The sequence below is a fragment of the Drosophila virilis genome, chromosome 2 (genome assembly GCF_030788295.1).
Source record: "Drosophila virilis strain 15010-1051.87 chromosome 2, Dvir_AGI_RSII-ME, whole genome shotgun sequence".
Lineage (NCBI taxonomy): Eukaryota > Metazoa > Arthropoda > Insecta > Diptera > Drosophilidae > Drosophila > Drosophila virilis.
The window spans coordinates 21,677,675-21,693,001 of NC_091544.1; the positions used below are offsets into that span (position 1 = coordinate 21,677,675).

The 15,327-nt window shown below is 42.5% G+C and overlaps 2 protein-coding genes across 7 annotated transcripts in view; both read right to left on the bottom strand.

Annotated features, from left to right (window-relative positions):
- LOC6629445 (uncharacterized) overlaps positions 1-15,327 on the bottom strand; it is a 33,727-nt gene that overhangs the window by 7,846 nt on the left and 10,554 nt on the right. For 4 of the 6 annotated variants that reach the window (XM_015171899.3, XM_002053126.4, XM_015171900.3 and 1 more), the window contains 6 exons: positions 11,103-11,381; positions 9,997-10,098; positions 9,657-9,929; positions 6,703-6,867; positions 4,803-6,497; positions 2,783-4,247 (listed from right to left, as the gene is read on the bottom strand). In XM_015171899.3, the coding sequence (XP_015027385.1) occupies positions 2,787-4,247; positions 4,803-6,497; positions 6,703-6,867; positions 9,657-9,929; positions 9,997-10,098; positions 11,103-11,381 (3,975 nt within the window). In that variant the 3' untranslated portion in view covers positions 2,783-2,786. Of the gene's footprint in view, positions 1-910; positions 1,671-2,782; positions 4,248-4,802; positions 6,498-6,702; positions 6,868-9,656; positions 9,930-9,996; positions 10,099-11,102; positions 11,382-15,327 lie in introns of those variants that run through there. The other 2 variants (XM_015171898.3, XM_002053129.3) reach the window with 2 other exon arrangements.
- On the bottom strand, positions 1,726-2,593 carry LOC6629446 (uncharacterized). Its single transcript, XM_002053127.4, has one exon. The coding sequence runs from the start codon at positions 2,591-2,593 to the stop codon at positions 2,021-2,023; it is 573 nt and encodes a 190-aa protein (XP_002053163.1). The 3' UTR covers positions 1,726-2,020.

Below are 15,327 nucleotides of genomic sequence, written 5' to 3' on the forward strand. Positions count from 1 at the left end.
GGATTTTAAAAATTCGATTAAGAACGCGTTTGTGGCGGTGTCCTTAGCTCCTTGATCTCTGAGAGCTGTACCTCCCGACCGCGAGTTATGTTCGCTGCTGACCACATTTCGCAGTGATACAACTCGAGAAATTTGGCCTCGGCCTTCTCCCTGCATGGGCAAAAGTCAAAATAGGATGTCTGACTGCAAGTCTCGCGCTCATCAAAGTTGGAGAAAATGGTGCCGCGCTGTACGCAGCGGCAGACCTTCACATTAATGCGGTCGCGATTGTCATCAAAGGAACGTCGTTTCCACGGGCACTGACAGCATCCACAATTGCCTGGACAGAAGACGTTACCATCCTCGTCCATAATGGGACTAGGCTCAAACCGACAAGGTGAACAATTTGAGAACTCCTTATGCTGCGGTAAGGCCAGAAAATACTTTTTAACAGGCCCCTCTATTAGCGAGGGTTCTGGTGTCAGATCGTGTACCGGTGTCAGAATCACTGCTGTCTCCGACTCTGACAGGGTGACAACTTTCTGCAATTTCTCTGTATCTGGTTCTGATTCGGTCTCGGGTTCAGGTTCTGGTTCAGGTACTGCTTCTGGCGAGGGAAGGGGTTCCGGTACTGGCTCTGGCTCTGGCGCTGGCTCTGGTACAGGCTGTGGTACAGGCACTGGCACTGGCACTGGCACTGGCACTGGCATTGGCATTGGCATTGGCACTGGCACTGGCGCTGGAGCTGGCACTGGCACTGGCGCTGGAACTGGCACTGGCACTGGCATCGCTACTGGTAGGGGCACTATCACCGGGGCCAGCCCAATGCTCTCAATGGACGGACCACATGATCCCTTAAACATGCTGTAGTCATCTTCTACTTCCGCTGCATCACTTAACGGCTTAAAAGTTTTTTTGCTGGTATCCCTACCTGTGCACGTCTGCTTCGAGTAGCCTGGTGTCTCCTTATCGATAGGCCGTGACTGGCTTGTGACCATTTGACCCGTATTCGGATCGAATTGCAGTGGCATTTGAACGGTTACCGGTCTGCCCTCTAGACGGCATTTTGAGCTGGTTTCTTTAGGATCGGTTAACAGACGCGCTGTTATCTCCAGGGTTGCACTGCACGGACGTTTACACACCCGCTTATTCCTCTCAAAGTTACGTAGCAGCATTTGCGTGGCATTTGCAGCACGCTCAAGGGTTTCGCGCACAACCACCGGATCATCGAATTTGCTACTGGCGGACGCATTACAGGTGGAGGTTGTTTTACAACTGGATGTTCCCTTTTTAGTAGAGGTCTTACTGCACAAGGTGGGGTTAGTGCTAGTGATTGTCCTGCAGCTGGCGAACATTTTGCAGCTGTGACCCTCCCGGGGATAATCAGTGTCGCCAATACTCAGACAATCGAAAAAGATATCCTCATCACTGCGCTGTGCCTGAAAATTGGGCCCACGATAAAGTACTTGAGTGGAGGTGCCCGCTTTAATTTGCTGCTGGCGAAGGCTGCGCAAATGGATGCAGGTATCTGGTTTCTTGCATCGTGCAGCAGAACACGATGCATTCTTATTGGCATTCGTTTTATTCCTGTCCTTGTCCATGGCTAAATGGACTATGGCTCCAAATTTATTCCAACTAATATAAGAATTTACATGAAATTTATTCTACGATGTTGCTCTTTGAAATAATTAAAATGAACTGAACCAAACCCCATTTGTCAGGCACAGCAACAAAAACGCAGCCTACTCAAATGTTGCTTATTTAATCGAACTGAATTTACAAATAAATTATTTCAAATACGAGTGATATCGATAAGCAAGGCGCGCTTTTGACCGTTAACAAAATTGACAAACGCACCTCAAAGCTGTTTGCTGATATGTAAACCGTGGAGCTTGTCCCATGCTTCTCACCACATTTTTGTTGCTCTGGCTTGCTATCGAATTGCAATAACACATCTCCATGCTCTTCACTGCTGCGTGGTAACAAAATCCACGCTTCTCACTGGAGTTACAAAAATCTGGAAGAACTGCCGCCATAGCTCCTAAGCATCCCAACGCACACGACGACCGATTTTCTTAGGGCCTTCGCGTCGCTGTGAATGCCGCTGCATGTTATTTGGAGAGGGATTGGAGGCGCGCTTATCGCCACCGCCGACACCTTCGCCGGCACCAGTCAATTGCTTCGTGCTCGGCTGAAAGATTTTCACATTGACCTGGCCGTTGTGCGGATTCAGCTCCAGAGGCAGTTTTAGGGTGACCGGACTGCCGCGCAGTACACATTGGCAATGCGGGGGACAGCCACATGACGATTCCGTGTGAACTCGTGTGGTGATCTCCAACGTTGCCGGATAGAAACACTTGCATCCTTGTGGCTCAAACTTCGTGTACTCGCAATGCCCACCCAGGCCGTGTAGCAGTATCTGTGCACTATTCGCGGCACGATGTAATATGTCGCGTATCTGTATGGGATCATCATACTTGTTGGATTTACTTTGCAACAAACAGTGGTCGGCAGCGTCTCCTTTTCCAGCCTTGAGTATGCCCTCACGCTGCATGAGTATAGTCTCGCATTCGGCTTCACCCTCGCTGCAGCAGTCAAAGAAGATGTCCTCCATTGTTTGTATTTTTGTTGTTTTATCTTTTTTAATTTATTAACACACGCACACACAATTTTGAAATTACGCTAATTCGAAACAGGATTTGAAGTGTAACTCAAGGTTTGTACAAAAAATAACTCTGAAAGCCAATGGCAAAAACTCGCCAGTTGAGCTAAGCTGAAGCTGGCGGCAACTTCGGATAATTTGGTATTCACGTATCCTCGCCGAATTTCAAGGGATTATGCCGCTCCACCGGATAGTAGATGGTGCAATAGAATTCCGATTCGACTTTGTGATTATGAAAACTTATCAAACGTTCATTAATGCGCTCCTCCAGTTGGTGCAACAACGGCGAACTGCTTGGCTTGAGAGCAAATTTCAGGGCACGCACACAGCCCAGCACGGCCACGAACACATCGTAGCTCTCATAAAGCTCGGGTGTGTCGCCTGCACGCGTATGATCGGTGCACAGATCCTGCAGCAGCTCGATATGCTCACGAAACTCTTCGCTACCCTCCCACAGCTGCAGCACACGTGCCCGGAAAACATCCACGCCAAAGTTGTCATCCTCAATATTGATGCACTCCTGCAGCAGCTGCATAAATGCACGTGTTCTGCCCGGCAGCAGCAGTAGACGCGCCTCCACGCATACATTCTCCGCTTGTATGCCACACTCCTGGGTGTTGCACTCCGTCTGCAGCTGCTGGTCACACACCTGCGGCATTACCTGCACCAGCTGGCTTTGTGAGCTGATGGGATCCGTCTGGGCTAGGCCATTGAGCTGCGCCTGCTCCCACTGTGCATCGATGATCTCCACATACTGTGTGCGCGATGTTGGAGGCGATGAATCCGTGTGCGCCGTGTGCACCGAGGCTGCCGAATGGAAACTAGCAACGGAATAGCTGTGATGGAGGTTCATCTGAATTGGACGACTGGTGCCGCCGCTGCGTCGCACACGACTGCGATAGAGGCGATGACTAACAAAGCGCTTGCACTGCTGACGCTTGTGACGCAGCTGCGTCCGTTCCAAACGTGCTTCCTGCAGCTGCTTCTTGAGATTCACTTGCAGATCCATTGACTGGATCGGCTGTTGCAACTGCGGCAACTGCTTGCCATATATCAGGCGACGCAGCGTTGTGGGTACCTCACAGATTTGCTGCTTAAGCTGCTTGCCAATCTGGGTTAGGCCAATCCCCTCCCTTCCCGACAATCCGCCACCCGCAGTTCGTCCTGGGGTGACATTACCGCTGGCTTGTGCTTCAGCAGCCTCCTCGTCTGCAGCTGCTGCCTCTTCAGCGGGCGCCCCTTCAGCGGGCGCCCCTTCACCGGGCGCCCCTTCAGCGGACGCCCCTTCGGCGGGCGCCTCTGCGGCGGGTGCCCCTTCAGCCGCGGGTGCCTCTGCGGTGGGCGCCTCCTCCGCGGCCGCCTTTTCAGTGGCAGACTTTGCCGCATCTGCCTCCCCGTCATTATCACCCTCTTTCTTCTCCCCTTTCTCACCCTCTCGCTTTGATTCATAAGTCTTACATAGAGAAGGAGGTCGCTCTTTAGCACCTTCACATTCACATTCACTCACCGGTGGCTTCTGGGCGTGGAGTATGGTATCCGCCAACTGCTTCACACTGCAGGCTATCGTCTGGAAGTCCTTGTGCGTGGGGAGCTCACGTTCGCGGCGCTGCAAAGAAAAATTCACACATATATAATCAAGGATATTCCAAGTATTTAGAAAAAGTGCTCAAGTCCACAAAAGGAACAGACTTTATCACTTTAGATAGCGATTGTGTCATATCGTTATAAAATTTAAATGTGTTTATATGCCAACAAAAAACTACAACTAGCATTTTTAATATACTCAAGAATATTACAGAATAAAACGGAAGCCAGAAGTCAATTTATCAATTTTCATAACTATGCTTAGTATCAGAATCGTATAGTACGAGAAAAACCCTTCACTAGTTTCCATCCATATCACTCCTGTGTTTCTTACCATTGACACATTATGGGAAGTGCTTTCATCAAAAGCTTCCGCATTTATGTCATCAAGTCACCTTCAAAAAATAATGATTCTCAATTCAAGACTCTAGTTGCCTCATTCTGCCTGGTAAATACAAGTTATGTGCTCGACATGATCATACGGACGGTCAGGCAGACAGCGTATGCGACTCTTATATATATATTGTGGATAATCATATTTGCTAATTTTTAATAAGTGCACGGTGTAAGGACCTACCTCTAAATCCCTCAAAGCACAGCCCAGGCCTTGGCTGGCTGCCTCCAGATTTTTGATCTCCTCACGCTTTGCACGCTTCTCCGGACTGTCGTAGAGCTCATCGGCCAGGCTAAAGCCTTCGGGGCAGACGCCTAGCTTCTTCTCCAGTCGTTGCACTAGCTCATCCTTAGTGCGCAGCTCATCTTCCAGGCAACATGCACGCTCCTCGCACGCTTTCAGCTGCTCCTCCATTTCAGCAATTTTCGCCTCCAGCGTGCGCACCTCCTCCTTGAGCTCACCATTGGTCACCTCGATGTGCATAAGCTCTTTCTTCAGATCGTAGATCTGTTGGCGTAGGCAATCAGTTTCCGCTTTCAGCTGCTCCTCCATGCTCTGCTGTAGTTTCTTGGCAAAACTGAGATCGTCAATCAGAGTCTGACAGCGTCGCTTCTCATTCTCCAGCTCTTCGGTCAGTGGCTGTAGTTGCTCCGTAGCGAGACGTTCCGCGGCCGCACGGCTTTCCATTTCCTTTTCCATCGCACGATTCTGTTCCATCAGATCGCGATGCTCCTTGGTCAGACGCACAAGGCACGTCTTCAGTCCATGCTCAGTTTCCTCTAACTGTTGTATCTTCTCGGCAGCAGCGCGCGAATCATCGCGCAGGCAATCCTGCAGCTTGTTAATCTTCTGCTTCAGGCACACCTCTTTGGTACGATAGGCCTCCTCGCGCGACTTATACTCACGCTCCAGATCGACCCAGTGGGAGTCGGCCGTTTCCATGGCCTCATAATGACGCGTATTGAGGTCCTTAAGGGAACAACGCAAAGTCTTGATCTCATCCTTTAGATAATTTATTTCACGCGCGGCGCCTGGATCCTGCGTGGCATTCGCGCAGCTGTTAAGAATGCTCTGCTTGAGTTTACCGGAACTGCAGGGTCCACAGGCCGGCTTGGCAGCGCCAGCTTGTGTGCGTTGTGGCAGGGATTCCTCATTGCCCATGTTGCTGGTACCAGGGCTAATCCGGGCAAGCGCCAATAGGTGGTAAATTAGCAGTAGGGGAATTGATCGGCGCAAACTCTCCAATTGCTGCTTGGCACGTTGTCGCTCCGCACGCAGATGCTCCAGCTGTGTCTCGGCGGCACATAGGTCCTCGCGCAATATCAGACACTCAGCACGGCAATCCCGATACTTAGCGCCTAAAGCGTCCTTTCCGAACTCTAGCTCCACGTTACGCTGTCGCAGTATTTCCAGTTCTTCCTCGTTACGCTGCAAATGTAGGCGTGTATCGTTCTCCGCCTCCTCAAACTCACACTTGGCCTCGTCCAGCAGCGCGTTTTGCTCCACAAGCACCTCCACACGTTCGATCAGCTCCTTCACCTGCTTACTCAGCTGCAGCTCACGTTGCAGACGCTCCGCCAAATGCTTTGCCTGCGTTTCGCCGCTGCTCTCATAGACCAGGAGCTTGCCCTCCAACTGGATGAGACGCTCCTGATAATATTGAAGGTGGGGATGTGGTTCGCGTTCCGTTGACGTTGCGGATAAATCGCACTCGACAAAGACACCGCTCTCGCTGAGGCTGCTGTTCTGCCAGGCGCTGCTGCCAGTTCGCTGCAGTTGTTTGCTTGGCGTTGTGGGCGCACTGGGTGTGGCACTGTTACTATACGGCTGTACGGTGGCTACGATGCGGCTGTGCCTGGCACGTGGTTCCGTTTTCGTCTGCAAAGGCAGCAAAATGAGACCACACTTGAATTTTTGATTCGGGTTTCTATTGATTTTCTTAACGATTAAAAAAAAACAGTTTTCTTTTGTTGCGGTTAAAATGTAAATCTTGTCGTTTCAAAACGACTTGTCCCCAACTTCTGACTTTCTGACATACGCCTTGACTTTTATGTAATCAAAACATATTGTTTTATATACTCACCGTTGCCTGCCAGCTATCCTGTTCGGCCATCGCATCCAGATCCAGTTGCTGTACGCACATCAGCAACTGTTGCAGGCAGCGTTTGTCCCTGTCATCCAATTGCTGGGCGCTCGTGCGCAATAGATTTTCCAAACGTTGACACTGATCCTCACAGGTGCCATCCATCTAAATACGATATAATACAATTCATAAAATCACAAAATCCAATAAAATAAAAATTAAGCCCTAATTGATAAATATGCTACATTAAGGCTTTAACGTTTTTCATTTTTAGTCTTACACCAAAACAAGAGTGCTCTAGTCGGGGTCGCATGACTTGCGTATACCCTGTACCCAGCTGAGCAAATGATGTGCTTCCCCCCAGTCTCCGTGCTTACGCTCCCACTGTTATCAAATTGGCATTATTAAATTCTATATTCCTTACATATAATTTAAATGCAAAATCAGCGAAGTATATGCAAATGATATTGTACTCATATTTGTGCGATATTCTCAATTAAATAGCGCTCAAAGCACCAGTTAAAATTATTGCACCAATGAAAAATAAGTTTTGAAAGACAAACACTTCATAGCGAAGAATCGCAATGGGGAGCGTAAGCTCCACACATATATTATCAATGTGTTAGTGTGAGGGTGAGTCATGTGGATACTCGTTTCAAAAGGAACGTTTGCAGCACGGTGGGCATGCAATGCACACCTGGCCGTCTAGCTGAAAATATACACATACATATGTATAAAAAAAATGTTTATACAGATGTCTTGCTCTAAATTGGTTTAGATTGCCTATGGAAAATTTCAAACAAATAATATGTAAGCCTTTTAACTATTATTTTTAACAGCATTAAGAAATTTGTTTTATATTAAAATTAATTTTAAACTTTAGACTTCTCCTTTAAAAAACTGAAACTTCGTGGTTTGTTTTGGTTTTTGGTAGATTTTTCAAGGTCAAGGTCAAAATTATCAATTATTCAGCTTTGTTAAAATTATCCTACGCTTTTTATAATAATTTATGAAGCTGTTCAATATTTATTCATTTAAAATTTACGTTAAATTATAAAAACAAATTTGAATATTCATTTTTCCATTGATGTACATAAATAAAAAACTCATAATATTCATTGAAATATTCTCATAATTCCATAGAAACTTTGACATTATTTTCTCCAAAAACCTTTTGAATAACTCTGATACTTTTTTAAATCGTAAAACGGTGAAATTTTGCCATTAAAATAATTTGTATGCTCGAAATACAAAACATTGTTTTAATTGAAATGCAAGCAACTGCTGCGATTAGCATTGGCTTAATGCACCACTGATTAACGATGCTTCTTATGTTATTTTCACTTTACAGGCAAGCCTCCCCACTGCAAAAAATACATAGGTCTGCGTATAAACAGTAATTAGTTTTTGTTATTGCAGTTAAGCGAACGAATAAGATTTTCAAGCTGAACGACTTAAAAGCTTGGCGTTCGGCTCTAAAAATTAAACGTAACAAGGCACAAAATAAAACTAATGAAAAAAAAGGTGTGTAGCAATGTCGTGAGTAATATTGAGACAATATATACATATATACATATCTATTCACAAACAGCATTTGACACATAGCTTAAGAGGAAGCCCTAATATGAAAAACAAAGCCCACAAATAATTTGAACTTGGCCAAAAACAGCGCTTAGACAAATCGCATTTTAGGCCAACAACATCAATAGATGTGGGCATTAAGTTGTAGATAAATATATATATACACAAACTTCTGATGTTTAAATTTTGTATTATAGCTACTATATAGTACTTATAAGGCAATCATCACAACATTTTTGTGTGCCACAAATAAAACTTGGTCAACACTTGGCCCAATGGCTACTTGATAATTCCTACACTTGTTTTTGTTTATATAAAGCCAAATAATAACAATTATATGAATGCTTATTATTCATATAATATTGCTTTTAAATATGTTTGCTCCATTAAAAATAACATCCACTTTTTAATTGAAATTACCGTTGTCCGTTAATCAAAACAATTTCCGCACTGTCTAAGACGCCAAACAAAACTAAACCATTGTTAGGCACGAAGCAAGCAGCTGAAGCAGCTGAAGCAGCTGAGGTAGCACACACACACACACACACACACACACATACACACACACACACACACACACACACACACGAGCACACACACAAGCAACATATAACACTCAAACACACTCGCTATGTACACTCAATTCATTCATAAGCTCGTGCAGTTATTCGAGTTGCTCTTTTGAGCGCTTTTCATAAACTGGCTTTTGAGCGCTTTTCTATACCCTTGCATTAAGTATTTTAATTTTGTCACTAAATATGGAACGCCTTTAAAGTATACATATTCATGATGCCGAGTCGTTATATGCAAACTTTTTTTCTTCCTTTTTAGCTATATTATTATTATTATTTGGAATGGAAAGCGGAGCGGATCAGTAACAACTCTCAATCTTAAATATTTGTTAAAATTTTAGCCAAACTCAATTATTACAATCTACACTATGACCTTGATATACGATCAACATCTGTTATATGCTACCATTTGGAAGAACATTGCAATAGTCAGTCAAAAACTGATTTTTTACTAAAAATGGTATTGTTCTTCACGATGTCTTAACAAAAGTAGTTTCCCTATGCTAGAATAACCTATCAAAATCGGAATATAATAGTTCCGTATCAGTTAAGCGTTCGGTTATTATGAATACTCTTTTGCTATTTAATATATTCTAGCTAAAGTCTACATTTACAAGCCTAAAAATGCTTTAAACATTGAATATAATCAATACCGCAATATTATATAGATTAGAGTTTTCCTGCGAAAACAACGTTATCTGACTAACTATATATATATGTTTTCTATTTGTCTGCAAGGGTATTCTATCTTCGGCGTCCCGAATCCAATTGTTTCTTTTCATATTATTTGTTGCTGTTCACCTTATCATCCTCTAGTTCGAGTATGCGAAATTCGAGCAGTTCATTCTGTTCACGCAGCTCGTTCGCTTCGGTGTTTAGCTGCACTTGCTGCTCCTCCATATCCTTGATGCGCTGCAGCAGCTCATTGATACGTGTGTGGTTGTTGTTGGCCGAGAGGGCAGCCTTTTCGGCTGTCAGCAGTTCCTGTTTTATCAGCTGCAGTTCAGTTTGCAGACGCTCGTTTTCCTTGTGATAGATTTCCACTTCCTTTTGCAACTTGTCTAGATCTTGCAGCTGTAAGAGGGTGATATTTAATACATGTGTGAATAGATAAGCTATAAGGGCAGCTGCCTGTACTTACGGCTTGCCACATGACGCCGCTGTCAGCGCCACTGGAAGGTGGCTGCGGACTAATTGAAGGCGGCGCTGAAGACAGCGCCGAGTCTGTATCCGAGTTGTGGTCCTGGAGCAACAAAATATTATTTAGGTTTAAAATATATATATCTATATATGTTATTTATATACTAATGGGCATTTAGCGTTTTGTGCTTCAACTTAACAGTTCTCTCCCCCTGACAAATTGTAAGTTTCTCGCCTTTGTAAGTCGTGTGGTGAGAATATTGGGAACAAAAAAGCAAACTTTCGTTCATTAAGCCTTCGACCCGCAATTTCAATCCAAGAATGGCGAACTCTGCAAAAATCATATCACAAGGATCTTTGCAGATTTTAAGCCAAATATGCACATTTGCGGATGGAAATTCCTAAATCACTGATATACTAATGTATTGAGGTCTAATATAGGCCTTTAAAATTAATAATTGTAATAAATAATAATAATAATAATCTAAGAAAGTGTATAACATGAATGAAAATTCGCCCATTCAACTTTTAACCCGCATTTATTGCCCATTTCAGATGGGTGGATTTTGCCAAAGGTTTGAAACACATATCAGACAAATTTTCACAAGGATAAGATTGATATTGAATTTACCACAGTTACGGATGGAATTTCCATAATCGCTGAAACACGTATTCATTAGGTTCTTATGTAGGTTAGATGCAATTGTGAAAGATCTTCTAAAACAAGTTAGAAGCCGATCGAATGGTAAGCAATAATGTTTCGTACCAAGATTTTTCGCGACTTTTCTAGGCTTTCGGTAAGAATTACCAAAACCCCGTTTCTTATCCGAAACAAAAGAATTACAAACGGACAGAAGCCGTATCTCTTCATAGGCATTTACATACGACGGATGTAAGTCCTAGTTGCACGTTTGGAAAATGGACTGAAAATGGAATTTTCCGTTCAATTTGTTTTGATAATCCTTGTGAATAGAAAATAGTACATATCAATTCACAATCGCAGGCGGAAAACTGGCGATTAACTTTGAAGCGCAACAAAAATCAGTTGCCTGAACAAGCCCGGATTATACTACAATTTGTTTTTACTTATATTCAACGGATGCTCACCTTTGTTCTGTATTCCCTTGTTGTGGGCTTTGTGGCGGATGCGCTGCTCGTGAGCAGCGTTTCCATCCATGTTGTTGTTGTTGTTCCGTCTCCAGTCATGATTTGTTCATGATTCATCTGTTGCTTTTCTTGTTGCTGTTGTTGTTTTAGTTGTTGTTGTTGTTGTTGTTGTTGTTGTTGGTGTTGTTGTTGCTGTTGCTTTGTTGTACGCATTTCGAGCGTTGATTTATGCACATTCTTCGTATTGTTGATTAGCTCAATATTCTTGAGTTGGGTTATCTTAAAAGAACGGGAATAGAAAAAAATTGCGTTCATGAGTGCCTTTTGGCCACATTCAACATAAGGTGCTGTTCACATGTTGCTTGTTAGCTGGAGAGAAGCGTGCAACAAGTGGGCACACACGTTCCGCTGTCAGCGTATACAGTTATGACTTGATTTCTTGCCCCAAAACGCCACGAAATTGCCAATTCATTGTTATAGACGGTTTACTGCTTGATATATTTGAACGCTAACAGGTTGTTGACACTCCGATGATGCCAAAAGCAACAAATCCATAGAATTGTCGGTCAGACCAAAGCACATCTAGAACTTATTGTTATGCTCAACATTGTTGTTTCAAACAACAACCGACAAAAGTCATTCGCCGAGCTTCAAAGGATTGGCTAGAACTATTGTCCCAAACTAAGTAACTCTTACAAATCTTTTCCCATTCATTTGTGAAGTAAAATTTAACCTAGTAGAGCTCTTATATGCTTCTCTGATATTCATGCCTCTTTAAATCATTATACTTATTTTCATTGCCATGCTCATGGTAAAGGGTTCTTGTAGATTTCAAACACACATAATTTGGTTGAATCTTGACCGACTAGCACGAGTAATTTATCGTGAAGCTAGAGATGACTTTTTCCAAAACTTTTAAGTCCCACCGTACCGTGTCTAAGTAGGTATCTTTTACAGTTGTATGTTGTAAATGTATATCGTGATTCCTTTAAATCACCAGCTACACGCAAGTTTGAACATAAATACTCAAACATTTGATTTACCATTCGCTGTTTATCTTCGGAGCATGTCACGAATTTCACGGTCACGAAGCGTGTTAGCCGTAAAAACCCCACTCCTCGAGCCCCCGCAACGATATCATACAATCGGCTGGACAGGCTAATTGACCCCACAAAAGTAATCAAGACTCGAAATCACTTTCGAATCAAACACGCCCATTTTCATATCAATTTTCAAAGTATCTCCCTGTCTCTCACTTTCATATCAAATTGATTTTTATATAACTCCGATTATGGTCATGTTATACGCATATTGCCAGGCATTATGCTAATTTGCAACGCTCAATTGGCCGCAAACATAATGAAAATAGGTATGCGCCACAGTGAAATCATTAATCAATTGTGAAATGAGGTGGGCTACACCCAAAATAAAAAAATATATATAGCAGAGCCCAGTGCAATGACCAATCGCCGCCCATATCGTATCGTATCGTATTGTGTTGTTTTGCAACAGACCCATTGGGTCGCTGAGAGAGCCATGAATACCTAAGCAGGCCCCAAATGGAGTCGCGCCTGAATAGCTGCACGTCTTTAAGTCGTCTGATACTCGCCTCGGATTTGAAATGATCGGCGTTGTGTTGTGGCTAACCGTTATGGTAATTTCTTGAATCGATTCCAAAAGAACATTTTGCGTAACGGCGCAAGTTAACGAACTCCCAACGTGCCGGGCAAATTAAGCAAGTGCCTCAGACAACAAGACAGGCAGGCAGATAGACAGTATGCACAGATTTGATGACTCTATCTTTAGAGTGCTGCTCCAATCAGCTCCAATGAAAATGGCCTCATGCAGATTGGGCTAAATGCATCGATGCACAGTGCAGCGAGTCGTGTAGGTAACTCAACATTGGTTCAAATACTCCAAAGAGCAGAAAAAGGTCTATGCTGTTAACGATAACGATCAATATAATAAGAAATTCAATTCATTTTGTTTGATCAATTTCACAAATCGAGGGGTGCTATCGATCACTGAAATAATTATTGAAAGAGTTTATACTATTATCGAATCTGAATTTATTTATTACATTTGGTTTGATCAATTTCAAATATCGATTGCTGTTATCGATTACTGAAGAATTTATCGAAATAGTTTGTTATCGAGAATGAATTTGTGTAATTCATTTTGTTTGATCAATTTCATAACTCTATTGGTGATATCGATTACTAACATATAATCTGAATTTGTTTATTTGAATTGGTTTGATCAATTTCAAATATCGATTGCTGCTATCGAATATTGAAGAACTTATCGAAATAGTTTGTAATGTTATCGAGTCTGAATACGTTCAATTCAAATTGTTTGATCAATTTCATAAATCGATTGGTGCTATCGATTACTAACATAATGATCGAATGGGCTTGTACTATTATCGACTATGAATTTGTTTAATTCATTTAATACAGTTTTTACAAATCAATTTGAATTTAATTTTTTTACTACCAAATGTATATAGATATGTTTCAACCGACTCCTGCGAACCCTTAACTATTAGAAAACTATACTTCTTAGAACCAGAAAGCCACAATGATCCATAAAGATCTAAGATCGGGCTCAGTTTATTTCTAACATTTCAGGCCATATCATTGTGCGCACTGTGCGTTGCAGGCAGCCGCTTGCAACTGGCATCTTGCAGCTTGCCACAGTGCTGCCAGCTAAGTTTCAAACGATTGTGTGTAAATCTGTCGACAAGTTGCAACTTGATGTGCTATATAGTCTGTAGTCTGGCAATGCACAAGTGTTTGGTCTTGTGGTTTGTGTTTTTGTTTGTTGTGTGTGCTGTGTGTGTTGTGTATGTTGGTCTACGTCAGTTTTGTTTGCACAAGCCACAAGCAGAGGCCGTTGCGGTGATTGTTTGTGTGAAATGATTTTCCTTTCTGCCACAGCGGACAGGTTTCACTCGATCGACTGCAGTTTTAGGTAGCGTTCCGGGTTCGACTCCCTCCCGTTGCACGATTACGTGTCAAGAGCTGCAGCCAGCGATGCTTTATATCCAAATACACATATTCATTTCATACATATACACATGATCGGTTATTTATGTACATATGTATTTGCATTTGGCATTGTAATACAGGTTTGTCAGCCACAGACACTGAGTCTGCATAAGAAAACAAACTAAAAAAAAATACATATGTACATACATATATTTAACCATTGCTTTGATTTGATCTTGCGAAAGCGAAAGTTTTATATGCGCTAATGAATTATATTGTTTATCAGTTTCCACCCAGTCGCTGTAACCCAAAACCAAGCAACGCGCCTCACAACAAGCTAATTGAACTAATGAATGGACAAGGTAGATTTGTTGACATGACGCTCATTAATTCGAATTGATAGTCCCCCCCTCTCTTAAGACACAAGGTGCGTGTGTGCGGTTAATCCCAGTGTTTAAATCTTTTCGTGTTTGCCTTTCCATTTCAAAAATAAACTCCCAAATAGCTATAATTTTTCCATCTCTAATATTAATCACATAATCGCAAGTGAAGTTTTGGAATTTGAGATCCAAACTTCAAGTTCAATAAAAAGTTGATCTCTCTATTGCACAAGTTTTTGGTTTGAAATCATTTTCAAATAAAAACTTATTACTAAATAAAGCTGTTTGCCTTCCATCAAGTAAACATGATGGACCAAAAAGTTCAAAGCAAAAGCAATCTAATTAAAAGTGTATGCCAAAAAACTGACAGTATATCTTAGCATACGTAAAGGTAAGCCCTAATAAGCGACCTTAGTTAACATATTGGGCCAAATGTGCAATTGAATCTTGGAGAAAAGAATGCATATATTAAAGAGCAATAAAATGTTGTGTCCTAAATGTGGTGGACTATAACTTAAGGCTGTGTAACTTGTGGGGACATGTATGTATTAGAGTAAACTCCAAAGCTGAAGGCCTTGGAGAACTAGAAGAATTTAAAGCTTAAGCGAAATTGGGCCACCAAAGAGAAAGAAAGAAATGCACGTAAGGGATTACTAAGATATTAATGTATAAGTCACATACTATATTCATATGTTTATAGGCAATACCAGATCCCCAAAATTGCTTTACCCTGTATTCCATTGAGCACATAGCTATTGTATGCGTAATGAGCATGAATGAATGCATGAGTAATGTCAAACAATACGGCGGATGCCATGTGTTGGGATTTGTTCTCCGGCTATAATACAACACATA